At 38.3% G+C, this 22,076-nt stretch overlaps 1 protein-coding gene across 3 annotated transcripts; it reads left to right on the top strand.

Moving 5' to 3' along the window:
* Window positions 1-553: 553 nt before the first annotated feature.
* Pdc (phosducin) lies at window positions 554-18,175 on the top strand. 3 transcript variants are annotated; one of them, XM_048431127.3, is made up of 5 exons: window positions 557-653; window positions 3,092-3,229; window positions 11,115-11,199; window positions 14,926-15,077; window positions 17,241-18,175. In XM_048431127.3, the coding sequence occupies exons 3-5, from the start codon at window positions 11,139-11,141 to the stop codon at window positions 17,766-17,768; spliced, it is 741 nt and encodes a 246-aa protein (XP_048287084.1). In that variant the 5' UTR covers window positions 557-653; window positions 3,092-3,229; window positions 11,115-11,138; the 3' UTR covers window positions 17,769-18,175. The 3 variants fall into 3 exon arrangements, with proteins under 3 accessions (XP_048287085.1, XP_048287084.1, XP_048287083.1); XM_048431126.3 differs by lacking the exon at window positions 557-653 and adding an exon at window positions 925-1,092; XM_048431128.3 differs by lacking the exon at window positions 3,092-3,229 and having other exon boundaries at window positions 554-653.
* The last annotated feature ends 3,901 nt before the right edge of the window (window positions 18,176-22,076 follow it).

Genomic DNA, 22,076 nt, shown 5'->3' with positions numbered 1-22,076 from the left:
CTGAGAGGCACAGGGGCAGTTAGTCACATAGTTACCCTTAGTAAAGATGATGGTTAGGTCATCTGGCCTACCCTTAGCCAAGACGGCGCCTGCCCACATATTACAAAACACTGAGAAAGCATGTGTTTTTAGAGCAATTGTGCAAATTTTAAGCAGACTCAATAAGACATTCATAAACATGAATGTGGCCACACATTCACACGTATCTTTCATACATATAGATCATACAGGAAACATCCAGAGCCTAGGCTGTCTCAAACCTTCCTAGAGCCAGGCAGAAAAGAGGGACCCACCATCCTGGGCTGGATGGCATGGTGGCAGCGGCGGTGGCAGAGACAGGCCAAACAGAAGAGGGAGATATTTTGAACAGGAGAGCAAAACATAACGTTTCCAGGTGGAGGGAGGATCCCGCCCCAGACAAGCTTAGCGGTGGTTGGAGGCGGGGAGAAGCTGCTGTGGAGACAAGCAGAAGAGAGAGTTTTAGCATGCTGGGAACACGGGGCAGACAGGCAAGTGAAGAGAACGGGGGGGGGGGGAGGGGGAGGGAGGCAGAGGCCACCCTTCCAACTACTGGATCACTGGCACGATGTCGGGTGCTGATAAGCAGCTATGTGGTTTAATTTGTGGAGGGGGATGCAATTTCCACGAGTGAGGTAGGGAAGATCCTAAGCCTGTAGTTCCAGGGACTAAGGGACAACAGGATATGACTGGCACAGGATGCCTTGGTGGTCTATCAAGCCCAAAGTCAGGGGCCAGGGTTCCGAGCCCAAGACGGAGGGTGCCCAGTACTGGGTCTTTTGTCTGGAAACTGGAATGTGAGAAACCACAGCTGACATGAATGCTCAGTCATGGAAACATGGAGAGAGGTGGAAGAGGGAAGGAGCCAACCGTTACTGCTGATTCTGCCGGTGTTGGGTGTAGAATTTCAGCAATCCCCAGTTGGAAAAGCGACCAGATTGAAAGTTACAGGGTTCTGGAGGTCCTCAAACAGCCATCAGACAGGAGGAGCTGTCAGGAGAGACTGACGCGTTTCACCGCATCAAATGTTGTAAATATGGCGTGACGTGGGACCTTTAGCGGGTCCCACGGCAGGTAAAAGACAAATATGCAATACAGACAGAGAGTGGGCATGATTATGAAAATTATGTCTTCATGTCAATTACCATTAGTCTTGTACATTTTGTTCTGTGGATAACTAAACATTTTTAACTTTAAGCTTAGAGAAACTGAAATTTCTGTTTTAGCGAACTTGTGTGAGACCTTAACTAAGAGGACTATAGATGTTAGAAAAGATGGCAAATTGAACACCTTCATAACCTTTCCCTAAATTCCTAAAAGTCATTTTTAAAAAAAACAGCAGGAATAGAAATTTTAGTAATTAAAAAGAATAATAAAAGTAAAGCCAGCAACAATGAGAAAGAATGGAAAGGAAAAAACATCAAGTAAACTCTAGCAGCTGGGGAGCAAATAAGCTCAAAGACTGCTTACCAGTCTGACAAGGTTCCATTAAGAGCTGTCAGCCATAGCTAAGAAGTCTTTATCAGTCCCCTCCTGAAAAGGCTGAGGAAGCATGATGGCAGAGGGGGCAGAAGTGACGTAAGAGCCAGAGGACCGGGAAGAGTGGTGTGAACAGTTGTCCTCCGCACTGGACAACACACAGGAACACACAGCACCAGTGTTACCTAAAAAAGACCCAGTCGGGATCAAACCAGTTAAAAATTCCACCATGGGTTCTGGAGAGACAGCTCAGTGGTTAAGAGCACACTGGCAGCTCTTTGAGAGGATCGGGGTTTGATTGGCAGCACCCACATGTGGGCTCACAACTGTCTGTAACTCCAGTTCTAGCAGATGTGAAACTCTCATTTTCTGGTACTGCCTACACATGGTACACACACAGACACACACACACATACAAACATACCTACTATGTATAGGTATTTATAGTATAATATCCAGAAAACACACACATGCAGGCTAAATATTCATACATTTTAAATTTTAAATTAAAATAAGTAAATGAAAAAAGATTTTAAAATTCCAACATGATGCAGAGAGGTTTGGAGGTAGGTAGGGGAATGAGGAAATGATGTAATTATAATCCCCCCCAAAACAAGCAATTAAAAGTAGCTTACAATCAGATGAAAGGCAATTCTATCTCATGGAATCGCTCTTACATACACACAATTTTGAAGTAATTTTGGGTTTGTATAGCAATTATCCTTTTATTGTCTTCTTCACCACAAGACCACTAGACCATGACATTAGCAATATGCTTCTTTATGTTTCTAGTGCCGAACAATTGCTTGCTTACACCTAGTAAGCTCCCCTGAATGTGTCTAATGCAAATAATTAGGCACAAATAATTAGGACAAATAATGGCTGTATATGCACAAAAGTATTAATAAAAAGAAGGGTGACTGCTGTCTCCTGCACATCCAGGGCACCCTGGAAAGTACAAACTGCTGACCCTTGGAGCAGATCTCTATTCTGAAGGCAGTATGTTTTTCTGATAGGGTTCCTCTTGCAAAAGACAAGCAGTCAATTATTTGCCATTTAATAAATGTTCACTTAACATCTTTTTTAAGTGGCATATGAAGGAATACTAAAATGGCCAATAGTGAAACAAAAAAGAATTCAGAAAGCGAGATAAAATGTAGGGAAGACCCAATCAGAGAACAGTATTAGTGTTACTAAAAAGGGATCAAGTTTTTTGGAATTTTATTGCAAAACATGAAGACTTAACAATGATTTCAGAATAGAAAACATTTTAAGGAATGAAAAAGAAAGAAATTAGCTGGTTAGTAAACTCAAAAGGAAAAAATATACCATGGCAGATAATACTGAGGATACTTAAAATACATTTAAGGGAAATTTAGTAGTCAGAAAAAAGAAGAGTATTTTTGCTTTTTAGAAAATGGCAAGAAATTCTTGAAGTAGATATCAGATGTCAGAAAGGCGTTTTCTCAAATGACAGAAAATAAAAAGGTGAACAAAGAGTGTAATAAACACAGAACTTGCAGTGTTTATTTTGTCCTGCTAATAGCAAATATGCCTTGTTAATTCTCTTATGGCAATCCTATTACATGTTCAGAGCTATTTCTGCAAGAGTCATCAGTATCTAGGCATCTTAAATCTGAGCTTAAACTGGTCCAGCTTCCAAGGAGTTCAGTGGACAGCGATTTTCACCCACGGGGCATTATCTAGGACACCAGGCACAGAGGTCCAAACTGTGAGTCTACAAGTAAAGTTGATAATTTTTTTTATTTGCCTTGGGGTAAAGAATTATGACTTCAGTGTTTAAATGCTATTGTGTTCTTTTCAAGTATTTTCAACTAACATCCATTATACTATGAAGATAATTAGGTACTGTATGTCTTTCCCTCTTAAAGTCCTTTATACTGTCATCTCTGCTAATCAAAATTCAGATTAAACACATAAAAATATAGTCGGATATTCTATATACTTAATATAAATTCTCAGATAGAGAATTAATTCTGAACTTTAAATTCTTCAGTTCTTCTTTGAGTACAAGAACTGAAGGGAAGAAATGATGCTACCTTTCTGTTTGTGTTTGAGACTTTGGCTCTCGGCCCCTAGAAAGCAGACTTTCACTCAATACTAAAGCATTTTCCCTCAATTCAAAAGCTTTTGGTCCTTTAAATAAAACACTCAGTAGTGTGTGTTAAGGCTTTTTAGTACTAGTATACATTTTGTGTTATTGTTTCTTTTTTAAACTTTAAAGTGGATATAAAAATATCTACTTCAAATGTCTAATACCTTGAAAAATAGAACTGATGGTTCCTTAAACCAATATTGAAAGCTTGATGAGATTTATTAAATTATGTGAAGTTTTCCTTTTGGTTGATTTCATTCTCCTTCTACTTTGTCTAGAATGAACATTGTCATTACTAACAAATTTTATTATCTGTGTGATGTAAATGAGTGTAGTATGGGTTTTCCCATTGCTTTAAAATAGTTATTTTATTAACTACAAAACAGTTTTTAACTACAGTGCTTACTTAAAATATATAGATGCATAAATATACATATACCCATTTAATATGATACTTGAAATCGCATTCATGTATAATTAACTCTGCAGATCATCTGATTCATCATGTCAGTTTTTGACAAAAGCTGGATTTTATATTAAATTATTATCAAAGTATCTGATGAATCATTCACAATATTCATAATAGAATTAAGCAATATATACTTGGAATAAATAAGTTTACTATGAATACATATAACTAAGAAAGATAGCTGCTCTGAATTTCTTGGATGACTATGACACCTCTGTCCAGAACAAGTAAGAGAATGTCCTTAGATTGTAAAAGCAAAGCTGATATCTTTTCATTAAGCACCACAAGAATTCAACTTTAATTCTGAAAGTTCATATTTTAAAGATTTCTTTTGCCATTAATACAGGCTGACAAATATAAAATTGCTATTTGCCATGTGTTCCCAGCATGCAAGTTGTATGTATAAAAGGCATCTTACTCCTTCCACCTGCTCAGGTTCATGTGCTGAAAAGCTAACACTATTTACAGAGTAGGGAAGAAGCTAAGAACGTGCTACATCTGCTGTGCCGCACCTTAGGTCAGCGTTTCCATCACGTCTCCAGCGGTCGTCACGCGCTGCTTCTAGATTCTGTGGGCAGTACACAGACTAGGGATGCACGTCATATGCAGAGAAGAGGACATTAAAAACTGATGAGTTTTCACCACTTGCTCAGTTCAGTGTTTTTATTCCTTATAGTGACTTATATTCCACTCACGCGGATTGTAATTATATTTAAAGATAACTCTCACAATGATAACCATGCCATGTAAAAGTTGATGCACCTCCAAGTTAATAACCAGGATAACTAATGGAAGCAACAGAAATCCCAAGTGTCTTTACTTTCTCAGCAAAGCCCTATTTCATTAGTGAACTGAAATGCAGAAAAGAGTGTAAATGACAGATATATGAGGCATTATAACACAAGCACAGAAAAGAAAATCAGTCACTCGACAGTTAGCAAAATCATAAGTAAGGAAGTCAAGTCATTAGAGAATAACTATGTCACATCCTCCAAAATCAATATCCCCATTTCCTCTTTGCAATTTCACGTACATTTTGTTATGTTCTTTTACTCAATTGAAGATGAATCTCCTTATTTTGTGTATTCTCAGATGACTTACAGCCAATATTCCTTATGAAATATGAATCAAGGTACTCTTACAAAGCACAAACTCAGTACCGAAATAGGAGCATATAAAATAGTTGAGGGATAAAATGTGTGATATGTATATGTATGCATCCATACATGAGCTTTCATGGAAGAGATAATTAGATATAAGCAGTACATATATGTGTTGACTCATATAATTTAGATTCATTTGACCATATAAATTATTAAATTTAAATCTTTAGGGTTCATTTTTGTTTATTCACTAATGATCAAATTAGTTTTTGTTCAATACTAAATATTAATTTTTTGCATTTAATCGTCATACACTTGAAGCAGATACAATTACTACTTTCAGTTTTGTGAATGAAAAGCTAAAACAAAAAGAATTTTAGTGATTTGTCTAAGAAAGAGCTGGACTTAAGTCCAAGTGCCCAAGCCTGCTCACTATGTATGCTGTCATTCAAAGCATTTAAATGTATGGCCCACAGGAAGTCAAGTTCCCCTTTTGAGGAAAAAATACATACAAGTAAACATGAGGGTCATTTTAAGAAATTCACAGATATGAGGCATAAAATTCCCTCTGTAATGACACCAACCTAAGCATCCACTCTTAGTTAGCCCTATCTCTTTCCTTAAGTCATAAATAGTGGGGTGGAATGGTAAAAAGAGGAAAATATGACTCTGGGGACTAATCCCCTCCATCTTTACCATTTGAAAGAAGAGTTCTCTACAGACACAGTTGATCTCATGCAATATGACATAGTGTTGTCAGGCCTATCTCACATGAAATTAACCGATAACTCCTTCTCCTAAGAAGAGATAGATACCAAGTGCTTTCTAAAGGAGCCCAGTATGACTTTGTGAAGTTGTCTGTGGCAGGGGTTAAATGTCTCAATGAACACATTATTCTTGGTGAGAACATTAGCCTGGCTTAGTTGATCAGATTAGCTCACAGTCACCTTGGAACAGCAGAGCAGACACATAGGAGATAAATGAATAAAGATGGAACAGGACAGAACGGGATGACCAGCAGGACACAGTGCAGACTCCTAGAAGACAGAGAACCCACACTTCTAACAACAGTCGAGGGGAAATGGGAAGTTATGGATTGTATCCACCTAGGACTTTTACTAGTTTCAGCCATCTTACAAAGATAATAGTTCCTTGAGGAATGGAGAGAGAAATCCATGGGTGAAGTGCTTGCTGAACAAGTATAAAAAGATGAGTTTGGAACCCTAGCACACACTTTATCAAAAAGCTAGCAGTGGTAGCGGGTGTCTACAATGCCAGCAGTGGGGAGGGAGAGCAGAGACAGGCCAAACCCATGGCTCACTAAGCACCTGAAGCAATTCGAGAAGACAGTGTGTTGTCAGCTTGTGCCTCCACACACGTACCTGCACAGGTGAGTGTACTCCCTCCGATGTGCGTACACACACTACACACATGAAGATAAATAAATAAACAAACAGATGAGCAGACAGAAGCAGTTCTTTTGTTCTACAGCAGTTAATTAATAAATTTTAAAGTTTTTATTAATTGAAAACTATAATAGGAGGTATAGTTTAGTGAATAAAAGGTTTGCCTGTATGCAGGCAGTCCTGTTCTCAACCCACACTCCAGCTGTAGTAGCCCTAGCTTGTAATCACAACACTCGAGGGAGGTAGAGACGGGTAATCCTCAGCTCCATGACAACTTCCAGGCCAACCAGGGATGCATAAGATCTTGTCTCAAAACAAACAAACAGTATCATAATATCATAATATTAAAAAGAAGCAAGGTCACAGATCTTTATACCTGGCAAAAATGAAAAACTCAGTAACTCTTTCAGACAGTGAATCTTAATGAAGTCAACAGTTGGCGGGATTTATTTTTTCTGTCTTGCCACATTTTTAAACTTTTTATTTGTGGCTTTCACATCAGGCATCCAGATCCCACTCAACTTCCTGTCCCTTCATATCTGTCCTCTGCCCTTGCAACCCTTTCCCATAAAATAAAATTTAAGAGAGAAGAAAAAAAGAGAAAAAAAGAAAAGAAAACTCTTATTGCCGAAGCTGTAGTGTGACACAGTGAGTCACACAGAATACTCTTTTGTCCACACATCTTCACTTGCGACTGTTCGTTGCAAAGAGTCACTGGTCTGATTCGATGCTTCTGGTTTCTGATTTAGTATCGATGCTGGGCCCTCACTGGGACTCCTCCTAGATATCCTGTTGCTCTGTATCATGGAGATCCTGCAGTTTTGGGTATGCAGGACTGGTCCTCTTCACATTCTCCAGCAGATCATAGATGGGGAAATGTTGGGGTGGGCTATGAGCCCTGGTTCATTATTCATAAGATCATTTCAAGCCCAATGCTGACTTTTTAATTACCAATACTTAAAATATGTTTTATTTTATACAACAGGAACATAAAACACTTATTTTTCTAAAACATTTTTATTCTTTTTTTGAGAATTTCATACATTACTATTGCATTTATATCATTTCAACCCTACTCTCTCCTCTCCAGTTTCTCCTTTGCCTCCTCATTTCTTTGCAGCATCATAACCTCTTCTCTAATTGTGATAGATAGATAGATAGATAGATAGATAGATAGATAGATAGATAGATAGATAGATAGACAGACAGCAGACAGGTAAGTAGATAGATAGATAGATAGATAGATAGATAGATAGATAGATAGATAGATGGATGGATGATTGGAAGCATAGATATATAGATGCATAAATATACAGAACCCACTAAGTAAATTTAGTAATCTATATATCAGGGGGCTTGTCTCTAAAGAAGACTAATTTTTCATTGTTTTAGAAATCATTAATTACTTGTAGCTTATCATCTAGGGGTGGGGTCTTGTAAAATTGGTATACTAACTGGCGTTGTCGTTGTGTAGGTCTTTAGAAAATACTTTTTTGGGGGACTGAGTATGGTGGCACACACCTTACATCTCAACACTCAAGGTAGAGGCAGGCAGATCTCTATGCGTTCAAGGCTGCCAGTCTGGTCTACAAATCAAGTTCCAGGACAGCAGGGCTATTACACAGAGAAACCCTGTCTTGAAAAAAAAACACAAAAAATAAAGAAAAAAGAAAGAAAGAAAAGAAAATATTCATTTTCTATGCCAAAATTTACATTCTTTTCAAATATCAATGCAATTGTTTATATGATACTAATGTAAAGTTTAAGATGCTAAATTATTTGTGATAACCAGCAAGTTCTAGAGAAGGTGGTTAGAAGGCGAATTATTGTGAATATAGATAAAACCTATCAATAGTGAATAATATCCTGTAGGTGCCATCTACCCCAGAGGCCATGAGCAATAGAAACAAACTTTTCCATCTCTCAGTATTATTTGTATTTGTTTACTCGTTCTTCTGGCAGAACACAGTACCAAATTTTGTTAATTTCTATGCTCTAACTCAAAGGAAGGCAGCCTGGTTGGCTTATATGTTAGCATTAGTGAGAACCTTACTAAAATTGTTCTGTTTTTAAATGTTATTCAGAACCCAGAGAAATCTGCGACACAATCTATTTTAGGTACGCACTAATCCAACCAATGGATGAGATATGACCTAATTAACTGCATTATCTTTTCAATGAAGGAATTTGTTGAAATTGGCTTATGTGCTTGCCTAAAAATAAATAAAACTTTTTTTTTCTACTGAATTGAAAACTAAGGTGTCAAAAAATAAATCCAGAAGGGAACTACAGTTCCATTTCTTCAAAATTTGAAATACAATTACATTAAATGTTCTTAACTTTAAAATACTTATTCAGAATTGTAGCTAGCAAGATTAATAATCTACTCTTGTAAGAGAAAAGGCTGATTAAGTTACAATTTTCTTAGAAATTAAGCAGCTAGAAATAATCACCTATGCTTCAAGTTCTGTACTCTTTGGTTTTACTTTGAAGCAAAAAGTTCATGTTCCTTTAGAAATAAAAAATGCTTTCAAATAATTGAAGTCATTAAGTTTAGTTTTTAATCTTTTCCTTTACTGCTATTCTTTCTATTTAATAAATACATTCAAATTCATTTTCTTAATTATACTTATAATTACAAAAACATCCTAGAATGGGTTGGTTTTCCTTTAATAGTTCATTTAAAAGCTTTTCTTGTTCAAATGGGAAAACCAAGCAGGGAAAGTTTGTGATCTTTGTGATATCAGGTGATTCTGTTAAGGATTGTAATAAAGGAAACAGAATTCTAGGATCACTCCAAATATTGTCACCACAAGGCAAGGCACAAGAGGGGTCAAGACAAGCACTAAAATAACCAGCTCTAAAACAGAAGCATAGATCAGCTAAAGCTAAGAAGTAATTAAAAATACAGACTGGATTATAATGGTATTTTAAAACTGACTTTGAGGGTTGGGTGGTGGTAGCACACACCTTTAATTCCAGCACTTGGGAAGCAGAGACAGGTGAATCTTTAAGAGTTAAAGGCCACCTTGGTCTACAGAGTGAGTTCCAGAAAAGCCAAGGGTACACAGAGAACTAAAAAATAAAATTGACTTTGAAAGGGACAAAGAGAAAAGGTAAAGACACTTGGTATATCCACTGCTATATAGACTCTTTCCATAGAAGCTTCAGAGAAATTACAACTATATGAATCCCTTAGGAAATACACTAGCATGTATAATAACCAGAATTTACGGAAAATTGAAATATAAATAAGCAAATAAATTGATTTTACTATGAACTAAGCATAAAGAAGTAAATAGCCATGATGTTCCCATAGTGTTTTACCTTCTCAAAATTACAAAAGAGTATAGAGGGAGAAAAAAAATACATACTATAGGCTTAATCACTATCTATTCTCAATTGTTTTGTGGGCAATCATTTCATCAGAACTTGGTCTTTAGCACTGAAAGATGTTTCAATGTTAAGAATTGATTGGATCACCTTTTTTCAAATAACAAATCATACAGTGTGGTTTTTTTCAAATCAATGGGGGAAGAATCATAGTTATTTTAATAAATTGTGTGGTGGATAACAGTAGGCTCCAAAGTCAAATTGCTTACGTTAAAATCCTTTACTAACTACGCATGACAATAATCAAAATTGGGCATCTTTCAGCTTTTACAGTAAAATGGGATTAACAATTGTTCTACCACATTTTGTCACATAAAATAAATTCATGTCCTGTAGTAAGTGCTCATAGTGTGGTGGTTTAAATAAAAATGTCCCCATATGTTCATATATTTGAGTGGTTAGTCATCAGGGAAGGGGTGACACTATTTGAGAAAGATTAGAACAATTAGGAGGTGTGGCCTTGTTGGAGTAGGTGTGGCTTTGTTGGAAGAAGTATGTCACTAGGAGTGGGTTTTGAGGATTCATATGCCCATGCCAGGGCCAGGTCTTTTTATTTCTCTGCCTACGGAGCAGGGTGCAGCTCTCAGCTACTGCTCCAACACCTGCCTGTGTGCTGACATGCTCCCAACCACGATGATAATGGACTGAATATCTGAAAATGTAAAGGAGCCCTCAATTACGCTTTCCATTGTAAGAGTTGACTGGTCATGGTGTCTCTTCACAGCAATAGAACAAACACTAAGACAGTAAGCATGTAATTAATTAGAATTTTTCATTAAATGAAATATTGGTGTATAGTTTTAAGAAATATTTTAAGAAATAGTAATATAATAAGGAATTCATTGATCAATAGTGTTCATTGAGTTCCTAAACCCAAAATGAAAGCATAAACCTTTAAGAGACAAATCATAAATTATAAAAACATCATTAGCAACATGTGCTAAATCAGTGTCCTTTTACAATGCAGACAGAAACATTCAAAACACTCTTTCCCATGGTGATGACCCTTCCCTTAATCCACCTGGATGACATCAAAGGCTTATAATACATGCACCTGTATTTAAGGATGTGTATGTTTGCATATGTCTTCTAGAATATATCTGTCTCATTGCTCTTTGTTCATCATACAGATTACACCCAATCCAACCCATAACATGGAAGAAGCCACAAGCCAAAGCATGGAGGAAGACTTTGAAGGACAGGCCACACACACAGGTAACTAAAGTGCAGAAAGCATAATTATTAAAGTATGATTAGTTCTAGAAATATCTGCTGTTCTTACAGAGAATATGATTGAATTTAAGTAATATCTTCATCTACTTGGGAAGAATAATCCAAAAACATTTGACTAAATAAATTGACTTAAAGTGAAATGATCCAAGATTAGTCATTTGCTAATTCAGTGTCAAAGAGTTAGAGAGAACACAAATTATTGATAATTTCCTGCTACCCAGTTATCTAAGACTCCTCTATCTACAGTTTAAGTAAAGCCCTTTGTATTCTGCCACTCCTCCTTGTGTAGCCACTATAGACTTTGCTTATTACATTATATGTGTGTGCATATATGCATATATACATGTGATCAAAAGTATGTAATGCTTGATTTTAGCTTTTCAAATGTTAAAAGAGAGTAAGAAGATAACAAGACTTGAATCAAGTAGATCTCAACCTACCTTCAGAAAACTCAGAATATCATTTCATCAAGAAACTTTTCTTAACTTGTTCAATTATATGTGGCTATTTATATACCACTACCAAGACCTTAGATGTTAAATACTATGACTTAAATTTTAAATTCCGAATCCTTTTGGCTCTACAGAGTCTCGTGTGACTACTAACTTTCATATCTATAAACATGTGTTGGAACCTTTAAATATGGTCATAGGTTTGAATGAATTCACACTAGTACCAGAATAAATATGTGGAAATTCATTTGATAATAGCTAAGAGTATTAAAGAAACAAATATTGAAAGACCCCAAATGTCAGGGTGTCTTGTCCCTCTGTCCAAGAACCAGTCCACTGGATGCAAGAGCAAGAGGCAGTTTATTGAATACACAGGCGTCTGCGGATGCTTCAGCAGCGTAGCTGACTGAGCATGCCGGGCTGAAGGCACATTATGTATTTATAGGGATTTAAGAGTTACATAAGAGGCTGCATAGTAACAAGCATTTCATTGGTTCTCAAATTGGCGGGCTTAGCTCACCCCAGGAATGGCCCCATGTCTTTTCTCGAATTTCCCCGAAAAACCACAAAGCTAGATAGAGAACCCTGCAGCAAGTTGACAGTTTCAATAGAAAGCCTTGGGAGTGGGGTACTCTCTCTCCTCAGCCTAGTCAGCGAGTCTGCAACCCATAGATATCCTGTTTTAGCATGGGCTGGGCCGGGGACGGGGGGGGGGGGGGGGGGGGAACTTTCCTTGTACAGCCCAGCTAAATTTCGCAGAATCATTAACTGAGCCTGGGGGCTTTCTTTCTATGACTCAGTTAAGTTTCAGCAGAGTTTAACATAGTATGTGGACAGGGGGTCTTCCAAGTATGGGGGGGGCTTTCAATATTATAAGAGAAATGATAGATAAGTTTGCTGGAAGGAAGCAGAAAATTATGAGAGAAGATAAGTGAATAGAGGGAGAGAAAAAGAAGGTAGATAAGGAAAAAGAAAGAAACAAAGGAAGGGCCCATTGTCTGCTGAGAATTATCAGAAGAAAACATTAAGTGAAAAATTTAACACACTTGGGAGAAAGATTTGTAATCCAATAGACAACAAATTAATTCTTAATGTAGATTAAGAGTTTCTACAAATAGTAAGAAATAAAACAGCAACCAAATAGAATAGTCGACATATCAGTTACTTGGTGTGTTGCTGTGGTACAATATCCAGACAAACACAACTTAAGGAAGGGATGGATCCTTTTCACTCACAGTTGCAGGGTACAGTCCCCCATGGTGGGCAAGTCATGGCCTTAGGGGCATGAAGTTCTGGTCATGCTGGACCCACACAGAGCAAGAAGCAGAGGAAGATGAATGCTGGTGCTTAGTTAACTCTTTCCAGGATCCCAGCCCATGGAATGGTGATGCCCACAGCTAAGGCTGGTCCTCCCACCTCAGTTAACCTAACCTAGATCAACCCTCATAGACATGCATAGAGGTTTACCTCCTAGGAGACTACAGATCATATCCAACTGATGATCAGTATTAACCACCGCAGTGAACAAACGCTTCTCAGAGAAATATAACTCTAAGGAGACACAAACATAACTTTGGTGAGGTGCTTTCCTTTTCTCACAGAAATAGAAGAACTGAAAGTGTAGCACATTTTCTGAATGAAGCATTGAGAAGAGAACAAACGGAACTGCTTTAAGCTCTACAAGGGCACTTAGTACATCACCACCACGAATGCACACGGCCTTCAACCAGCTTCAGTCATGCTTGACAAGTAGGAAAAAAGGGATCATAAGATGCTCCATTCAACATCACATGTAATAAAAAAAATGTAGAAACAATACCACTGATCAGTAATAAATAAGTACACCATATACACAGTTATACTAATGTGCTGTACTCTATATTTAAAAGATGAGAAGGAGGAGGGGATTATGTTTTGGGGTGGAGAGATGGCTCAGTAGTTAAGACCATTTGCTCTTCCAGAGGAATGTAGGAAAATAAAAGTGTTTGCCTCGATACAATTAATAAAAACAGCTGCAATAACATTATATTAAATTTATGCATTTTATACATTAATATACAATATAATATACAATGTGAGGGAGAAATAATATACTCAAATGTAGAATATAATATTAATAAGAAGCAAAACTGGTCTGGAGAGATGGCTCAGAGGTTAAGAACACTGGCTGTTCTTCCAGAAGTCCTGAGTTCAATTCCCAGCAACCACATGATGGCTCATAACCATCTGTAATGAGGTCTGGTGCCCTCTTCTGGCATAGAGGTGTACATGCAAGAGGAACATTGTATGCATAATAAATAAAAACCTTAAAAAAATAGGAAGCAAAACTAAACTCTGTGTGTGTGTGTATACAAAGTATGTATGTATATATACAAGATATGTATATATAGCTCATTTAATATTGTATGCTTTGAAGAATTTATGATCTTCAAAGCATTATTTCTCAAGAACCAAATATTAATTCTAAATAGGTAATTTGCCTCTGTTGTTAAATAAGTGATTTTTGTCTGTGTTGTTAAAACACAGGCAACTGAGCCTCACCCTTATAGGTTCTGATTCAGCAGATCTGAGCAGTGCCCACCATCAGAAAAACTGCAGACACTGTACACATTTTTCTGTGCGATGTGGCAGAGCCTCACACATTTAAGGAAAGCACTATACAGTTGGGTGATATATCTGGCCCTTTACTTAAAACCCTTACAAGGAATAAGTCCTTCCTTGATTCTTCAGCTCTGAGAAGGAATTGGCTGGTTATGTAATGATAATTGTCACTTTAGTTTCCTTAACTGAAGTCAGATGTTGTTTTTCATGCATTGGGTTTAGGAGCCACTGTGACTGTTGCTCCTTCAACATCTCCGGTTTCCTTTAACAGTGTAGTACCAAAGCTCACTTATTCCAAACGTGTCTTTCTTATGTAGTGAGTGCTGCTTTTCTGAAATTCTGGTTGCTTTTATATATTCCAATTTTTAAATATTCTTACCTGTAAACTTCTGTAAATAGTATTAATCACATAATTTATATTGTTATTATGGATGTTTTAGAAAGATTCTGTGCCATGGTCTTTGCCATTTAGTAAAGTTAATCTTGGACATTATTTTTATGAACAAGTCAGGAAAAGTGTTTTTAGTCTAATCAGCATGTTTGCTTCTGATGCAGGAGATGACACATTTTCTCAAGGCAATACTTAGGCAAATTTTAATTGTACAAACAGTCTTTTGATAATAAAGAGAAAAAATGCTTAATTTTTTTATTTCAGGACCCAAAGGAGTAATCAATGATTGGCGAAAGTTTAAATTAGAAAGTGAAGATAGTGACTCAATACCACCCAGTAAGAAAGAGATCCTCAGGCAAATGTCTTCTCCTCAGAGCAGAGATGAAAAAGACTCAAAAGACAGAGTCGGCAGAAAGGTAAGAGAGGCAAAGAAGTGTAATTATAAATAAGTTATGTATTTCCTAGTCTAAGTGACTCAAGAGAATTACCTCAGTATATTGTGAAATGCTTTCAATGCAGTACACAGTGAATACTGTGACAAGGTAGTGTGTACTATGAAATACATGTGGGAATCAGAGAATAAATTATAAATATGGGATCTATTGTAGACGAAGCTTCGCAGTATGAGAAAACAAAATATAGAGCTTTAAATTATATAAGGCGCTACAATTTTAAGGCAGCAAAGACACCATTGTGGGCTTTCACTTGTGAGTGTTTCTAAGCCCCCTAGTCTGCGTGCAGAGAGGTAGAGAGACTCTATCTTGGTAGAGGACGGTTATAGTTAGGAAGAGTGAGATTCCCCGGGAAGAAAAGGAAGGAGAGAAGCAGGAGCATCACTGTTTAAAAACAGCATTGCAGGAGTCGAGTCATGCATGTGTTCACCTGCGTCATAGAGATAGCGTCAAGACGACCTTTAAAACGTCAGTGGAGATTATTTGAATATTAAATTGGTAGAACATCAGTATTTTCACTTCATTTTTAAAGCTTTTGGTCATTTTAAAATCTCCATAAATAGCATGTATTATTTATATAACAAGATTAATGGTGATAATAAGGAATTCATACAGAGATTTTCATCTGTGAGAGGAGTCACTCCAGTACATCACCTAATCAGTTTATACGGATAGTACACTGAGTGAAGAGACCATGAACAGAAACATGCCTTGACCCTTGGCTTCAGGCCATGGTAGGGATCTTCAGTCTGACACTGTGAGAGGCAGAAGGCAGAAATTGGTTCTCTCTCAGGGTCATTATGCAGTGTGGATGAGATACCCACATTTTGAAACTGAGAAACTGTAAGAATGTCCTCATTTGTTTTAAACAGATCATGAAGGGAAAAGAAAAACTCTTTTAAAAAATACTATCAAATCTGAGATGTTATTATTAAAGGTTTTGTTCTGGTTAAACTTCAGAAATGTGACTGTATGCCTAAATATCTATGTCTCAATGTATGAACAGAATAACTTTGAATACGAATGCTCAAACATATCTTTAGATCAATATTCGTGAGGATTGGTTGCCCAAACTAGCAGAACTATAATAGCAACTTAAGAATTATACAAAACATTTAGTAATTTTAGGATTAAAAAATTAAATTGAGTCCATAAAACTGCACAGAGAAAACCATTAGGCTAGAAAAGCAGTCTGGCTGTGGTAGCATATGTGTATAATACCAGCACTTGGGAGGTTGAGGAGGAAGACCTTGATTTCCTACCGTAGCAAAAGAAAGAAAGGAGAGAAAGGAAGGAGGAGGGGATAGGCTGTATGGGAGAAAGAATTAGGGATATTAGGAAAACAAACGCACAAGGCAGAAGAAAGTAATAAACAAAATGGATAGCAGCTTCAGTTGAAGGGTTCCATGATGAAGCTACTACAGGTAACAACCCCCTTGAGGCCCCCCAGCTTCCAGCTTCCAAGCTTCTGGACCACGCCACATCTTTCAGTGAACTGTATGACAATAGGCTGCGTCACTCTTTTGTGTCTATTTTTGTTTCTTGGTTGAGGGGAAGAGGTGATTAATTGTCTATCGAATATATTAATAATGGAGTTAACATTATGAAAGGGTATTAAGATAATTGGATGTTCTAATCACAAGAAAATGTAGCTGTTTGGGAAGATGTATAGTTCTCTGACTTTTGACTAAGCCCAGTGGTTAAGAATAACCCAGAGGGCTTGTTAAAACACAGACAGCTCAGCCTCACCCTGACAGGTTCTGATTCAGCAGATCTGAGTGGCACCCATAATCAGAAAAAAACAATTGCAGACATTGGACACATTAATTAGAAAACTGATACTAGTTGACCAAACATGTGATACAAGCCCTAACAGTACTTGTTGCTATGAAAATAAAAGCAGAATAAAGAGGAGGGTAGAGTAAGGGCCTTTTGCAAATGATCAACCAAGCAACAAAAGACAATGACCTTTGAGGCGACGCTTAAATGAGAAGATTTTTAAGCAGGAAAGTGGTCTAAGCAGAGAGGACAAGTCAAAACGCCTAGACTTGAGAATAAGTTTGATGCATCCAAGCATGAAGCATTTCCGATTGAACTGCCTCCATTGTTTCTTTCATGCCTCCTCAGATGAGCATCCAAGAATATGAGCTCATTCATCAGGACAAAGAAGACGAAAACTGCCTACGCAAGTACCGCAGACAGTGCATGCAGGACATGCATCAGAAGCTGAGCTTTGGGCCTAGGTATGGGCTTGTGTACGAGCTGGCAACAGGGGAGCAGTTCCTAGAGACCATTGAAAAGGAGCAGAAGGTCACCACAATCGTGGTGACCATTTACGAAGACGGCGTGAAGGGCTGTGATGCACTCAACAGCAGTTTAGCCTGCCTGGCCGCGGAGTACCCAATGGTCAAGTTCTGTAAGATAAAAGCTTCCAATACCGGTGCCGGGGACCGCTTTTCCCCGGATGTGCTCCCCACCCTGCTTGTCTACAAAGGTGGGGAGCTCATCAGCAATTTTATTAGCGTTGCTGAACAGTTTGCTGAAGAATTTTTTGCTGGAGATGTGGAGTCTTTCCTAAATGAATATGGATTACTACCAGAAAGAGAGATGCACCACCTAGAGCAGACCAACATGGAAGATGAAGATGCTGAATAAGCATTCTCTGTGTCAGGCTCTCAGCTGTCCTTTACACAGTGAACACAGGCTTTTGGTAGTATCTATATTCCTTTAGCAAACACTAAATATGACCATGCTATCCAAATTTGGGGGAAAGACACTAAAATTATGCTAATAGAATTTTTTAGTATTAGCTATCCAAGTTGAGATAATATTTTGCTGCAAAAATATTAAAGTTCTTAACAAATGCTTAACAAACAGAGGAGGTGGATGATGTTGATGTTATTTCACTTTTAAAATCCTTTCAAGATACGTGTTAGCTTTTTTACTCCTTACTTTTTCCCTTGGCATTTTTATTTGAGCTTTTGAAACTGAGTACTACTTATGAACTGACTTGTATGATAAGAATAAAATCATATGAAGAAATAAATATTCTGTGTAAAGTCTACTGTGAGTCAAGCATTATATCCTTAAGAACCTAAAAACTTCATAAAGCACAAAATACAAAAATGGTTTCACTTTAGTCTCTAATAACTTCAAATCTGCATGTGAAAAGTATTGCTTTCATTTGTAAAATAATGCAACAAGATAAGATAAGTAGAATTTCAACTTTCACTTCTCTTGAAAACATTTGAAAGTTTGTCCAAAAAAAGCCAGACACTGATGGCACTTGCATTTACTTCCAGAAGAGGAGGCAGAAGCAGGCAAATCTCTGAGTTCAAGGCCAGCCTGGTCTACAGAGTGAGGTCCGGTATAGTCAGGGCTACACAGAGAAACCCTATCTCACCCCTCACCAAGAAAAAAAAGGAAGAAAAGAAAATATTTGAAAGTTTGTTCTCCCACAAAAAGACAAGGAAGTCCAAAGTGAAATACAACATTAAAAGTATAAATACTTAAGATAGCTGAGGAGGAAGGTGAATGGCATCTAAACCAGAGGGGAAAGGCAATGATGAGTGAGGATTGAAGCAACATGGCCAACAATGGAAGAAATGGGGGAGATGTGTGTCCAGAGCAGGTTGAACAGTCCTCCCTGGCAGCCCATACCGAAGCGCACAAATGCTCAAAGCTTTGATCTCCAGTCTTTTAAGTAACTAGCTGAGAGCTTTTCTTTTTCCCCTGAACTTTTCCCACCCACCCCCATCCCTGACTCTAAACATTTCATCTTGTTCATTTCTCACGAGAAAATAGACATTATCCAATAAGAACTGCCTCATCTTTTTACCCCCAGAACTGAGAAGGCAACTACAAATAAACCGTGTCAACTGATGGCATGGAAGAAGAGTCCACATGTCGTGTGGGAGGTCCTTCTGTCTGTGTGTTGCTTTTATTGGTTAATGAATGAAGAACTGGCTTGGCCGATAGCATGGGAGGAGGGGTGGGGGGTGGCTGCCAGAGATAGACGTGCTGAAACTTTGCTGATAGGCCATGACCTCGTGGTGATATACAGATTAATAGAAATGGGTTAAATTAATACGTAAGGCTTAGCTAATAAGAAGCTAGAGCTAATGGGCCAAGCAGGGATTTAATTAATACAGTTTCGGTGTGGTTATTTCGGTTCTGGGCAGCTGGGACTAACAAGTGGTTCCTCCAACACACATGGGTGTCTCTAGTCAGCCGACACACGACTGTGAAATACCCTCACTCATTCCTCCAGCCGCAAAGAGTCCATTTGGGTGTCTTCAGTCAGTGGGGGCGGTTGTCCAGTATCCCCGCTCAGCTCATTATCACAGTCATCAAGAGTCCACATGGGCGTCTCAGTCAGCCGACGTGGCTGCACAGTACCCACATGGGCGTCTCAGTCAGCCGACGTGGCTGCACAGTACCCACATGGGCGTCTCAGTCAGCCGATGTGACTGCACAGTACCCCCGCTCATTCCCAGTCACCGAAGTTCTCTTCTGGGATTACTCCCCTCCCCTCTGCATTGCCTGCTGCTTTTCTCTAATTTTGACTTTGATATGTTTTTAAACTACCCCTATTCAAAGTGTGTCCACCTACAGCTTAAAGTTTCAATCTACCACTTCTATCTCTGGTGTTCTTTAAAATCAGGACTCCCAAAAGATATATCTAAAAAGTCAGACACAGTGCCCCCCCCCCCCAGCCCTCAGGAGGCTGAGGCAGGGGCCTGGTAGTTCAAGGACAGTCTGGCTACAAAGCAAAAACAAAAGCAAAACAAAAAATATGAAAAAAAAAAAAACAGGGTCTTCATGTGAGGTATTTAAAAACCTAAAAACACAGCAGAACAGCTATAGACTGGCATTAGTTCCACGGACTGGAAGAAAGTCTTAAAACGTGGTGGCGAGATGGTGAGGAAGAACAGTCAAATAGCTCAAAAGACAGTAGTTTAAGAACAAGATGTAAACTCTGTTCAGTTAGTAGCCACTCGTAGCGGCAGAAGAAGCAAGTTTGCAGGCCAGAGGCACGAAAGAAAGGCTAACCAGTGAAAGAAAACACCTGCTTACAGAGAAAATAAAACAGTAAAATGATGACTTTTCCTATCCAGAGAAAGCTCTGTTCCTGTTAGAAGCAAACCACCGTGCTCTAATTTAAAATAAACAGATAGCAAGTTTAAGCAGGACTAAGCCCAGGGAATGCCTTTAACCCGTCATTGTCAAAACAGAAGTAACTAGGTGGCACCGACAGAGAGAGTGAGTGATGACAGCAACCATTCTCAAAATAAGACCAGGTGACTAATGGGTGCCAGGTGAAGCTTTGCTCACATAATCCTCATGGGGGAGTCACACAAAAGGCAGGATTTGACTAGCACGCTCGAAGTCTGCTGTTGCAGAAACGCTGCGTTACCAATGCCTTCATGTGCACACTTCATCTGCTGTTCAGTTCCGTAGGAGAAGAGATCGTGTAAAACTAGATTCATTTCCACACGGTATTTTGATCATATTTGCCCCCACCTCCTCCTCAAGCCCTCCCAGATCCACCCCAGAGATCATTTTTGGCTCAGTAAAGAAAGAGTTTTAAGTTACAAGGTTTAAAATGTTCTACCATGTCACTTAACTACTCAAATTATAACTACTCAAATAAACTGGAGGGAGAACTTGCTTTTTCCTCTAAGGATATACAAATTTATGAGGGATAGCAAATTTTAATTACAAATTGAAAATCTTATTTATTCATTTGTTCATAAAACGTTACTGATACTCTGCAATGTCCATTCTGGATCCTTGAAAGAAAGAAATGTAAGGTAAAGAAAACAAACATTTACACAAGAAACAAACTATAATTGTTTAGAGCGTTGTATCTCCATGTCTCTGCTGTGATGGTGGTGACTCCACTGGGCAACATAGCAAACTTCTTGGTTTGAACCATCATGCTCATTTTGTGAGTTTGAACACACTAATTAATCTCTCTTAAGATATGTGAAACACAGATCATGACAGTAGTTGTTCACAGAGTTACTCTGATATAAGAATGAGTAGATCATGTAAATTAATTTGGAGTGCCTTGCGGCACGCTTCCTGACCAGCAGGAATGAACACCACGAAAACGAGAATTCCTTCCCTGATCACGTCTTTATTCGGAGCACTCGATTGAGGAAAATTGGGGGAAGGGAAGAGAGAGTGCAGGGACGAGAGAAAGCTTAGAGAGAGCTTAGAGAGAGAAAGATGAGAGAGCGCAGGGACAAGAGAAAGATTAGCCAGAGAGGAAGCAGAGCCCAAAGGCAGCAGCTTTTCTAGGGTGAAAGGCTCGAATGCTGATTGGTTGATGCCATTCTGCTAGGGTCCAAGGCCACAGGACAGGTCAGGAAACCAAGTCTCTGAAATGCAAACAAGGCTCCAAGCACACTGGCTTGAGTGGCAACATCAAAGGATTTGTATACCTCCAGGCTGTAGGCACTATCTCGCCAAGGCGACATCCTGGCAGCTCCCTACAGTGCCTAATGTACAAATATTACTAAAATGTTACTTATCATTATTAATAAATAACCAGTAAAATGATTCATATACTACACAGATTTAAAAGCATAAAATTGTACACACACACGCACACACACATATAAGCTAATTCATGAAGGTATTAGATGCAGTGAATCCATATCAAATACACCACTCACATTCTTGGGCAAACAAACCTACTAAACAGCTTACATACAATACTTAAATCAAAAGAGAAAAGTCCTTTAGATTTCCAGGGTAGTGAAAGGCGAGTAAGTGACTCCAACAAAATGGCCCAACCACTGTGCACATTGGATTCTACAGCTCATCTTCCACGCTTTGGGGCACACTGGCTGCTGACGACCATTCTCAAATTGAAATTCTTTCTCTACCAAGTGCTCATGAACTATACTTTCTCAGTCTTATCTTGTGGCCTTTCTTCCTGGATAGTTCCCCCAT

The sequence above is a fragment of the Myodes glareolus genome, chromosome 5 (assembly GCF_982192425.1).
Source record: "Myodes glareolus chromosome 5, mMyoGla1.1, whole genome shotgun sequence".
Classification (NCBI taxonomy): domain Eukaryota; kingdom Metazoa; phylum Chordata; class Mammalia; order Rodentia; family Cricetidae; genus Myodes; species Myodes glareolus.
Note: the sequence above shows the minus strand (reverse complement) of the source record. Positions and strands in the feature narration are given on the sequence as shown.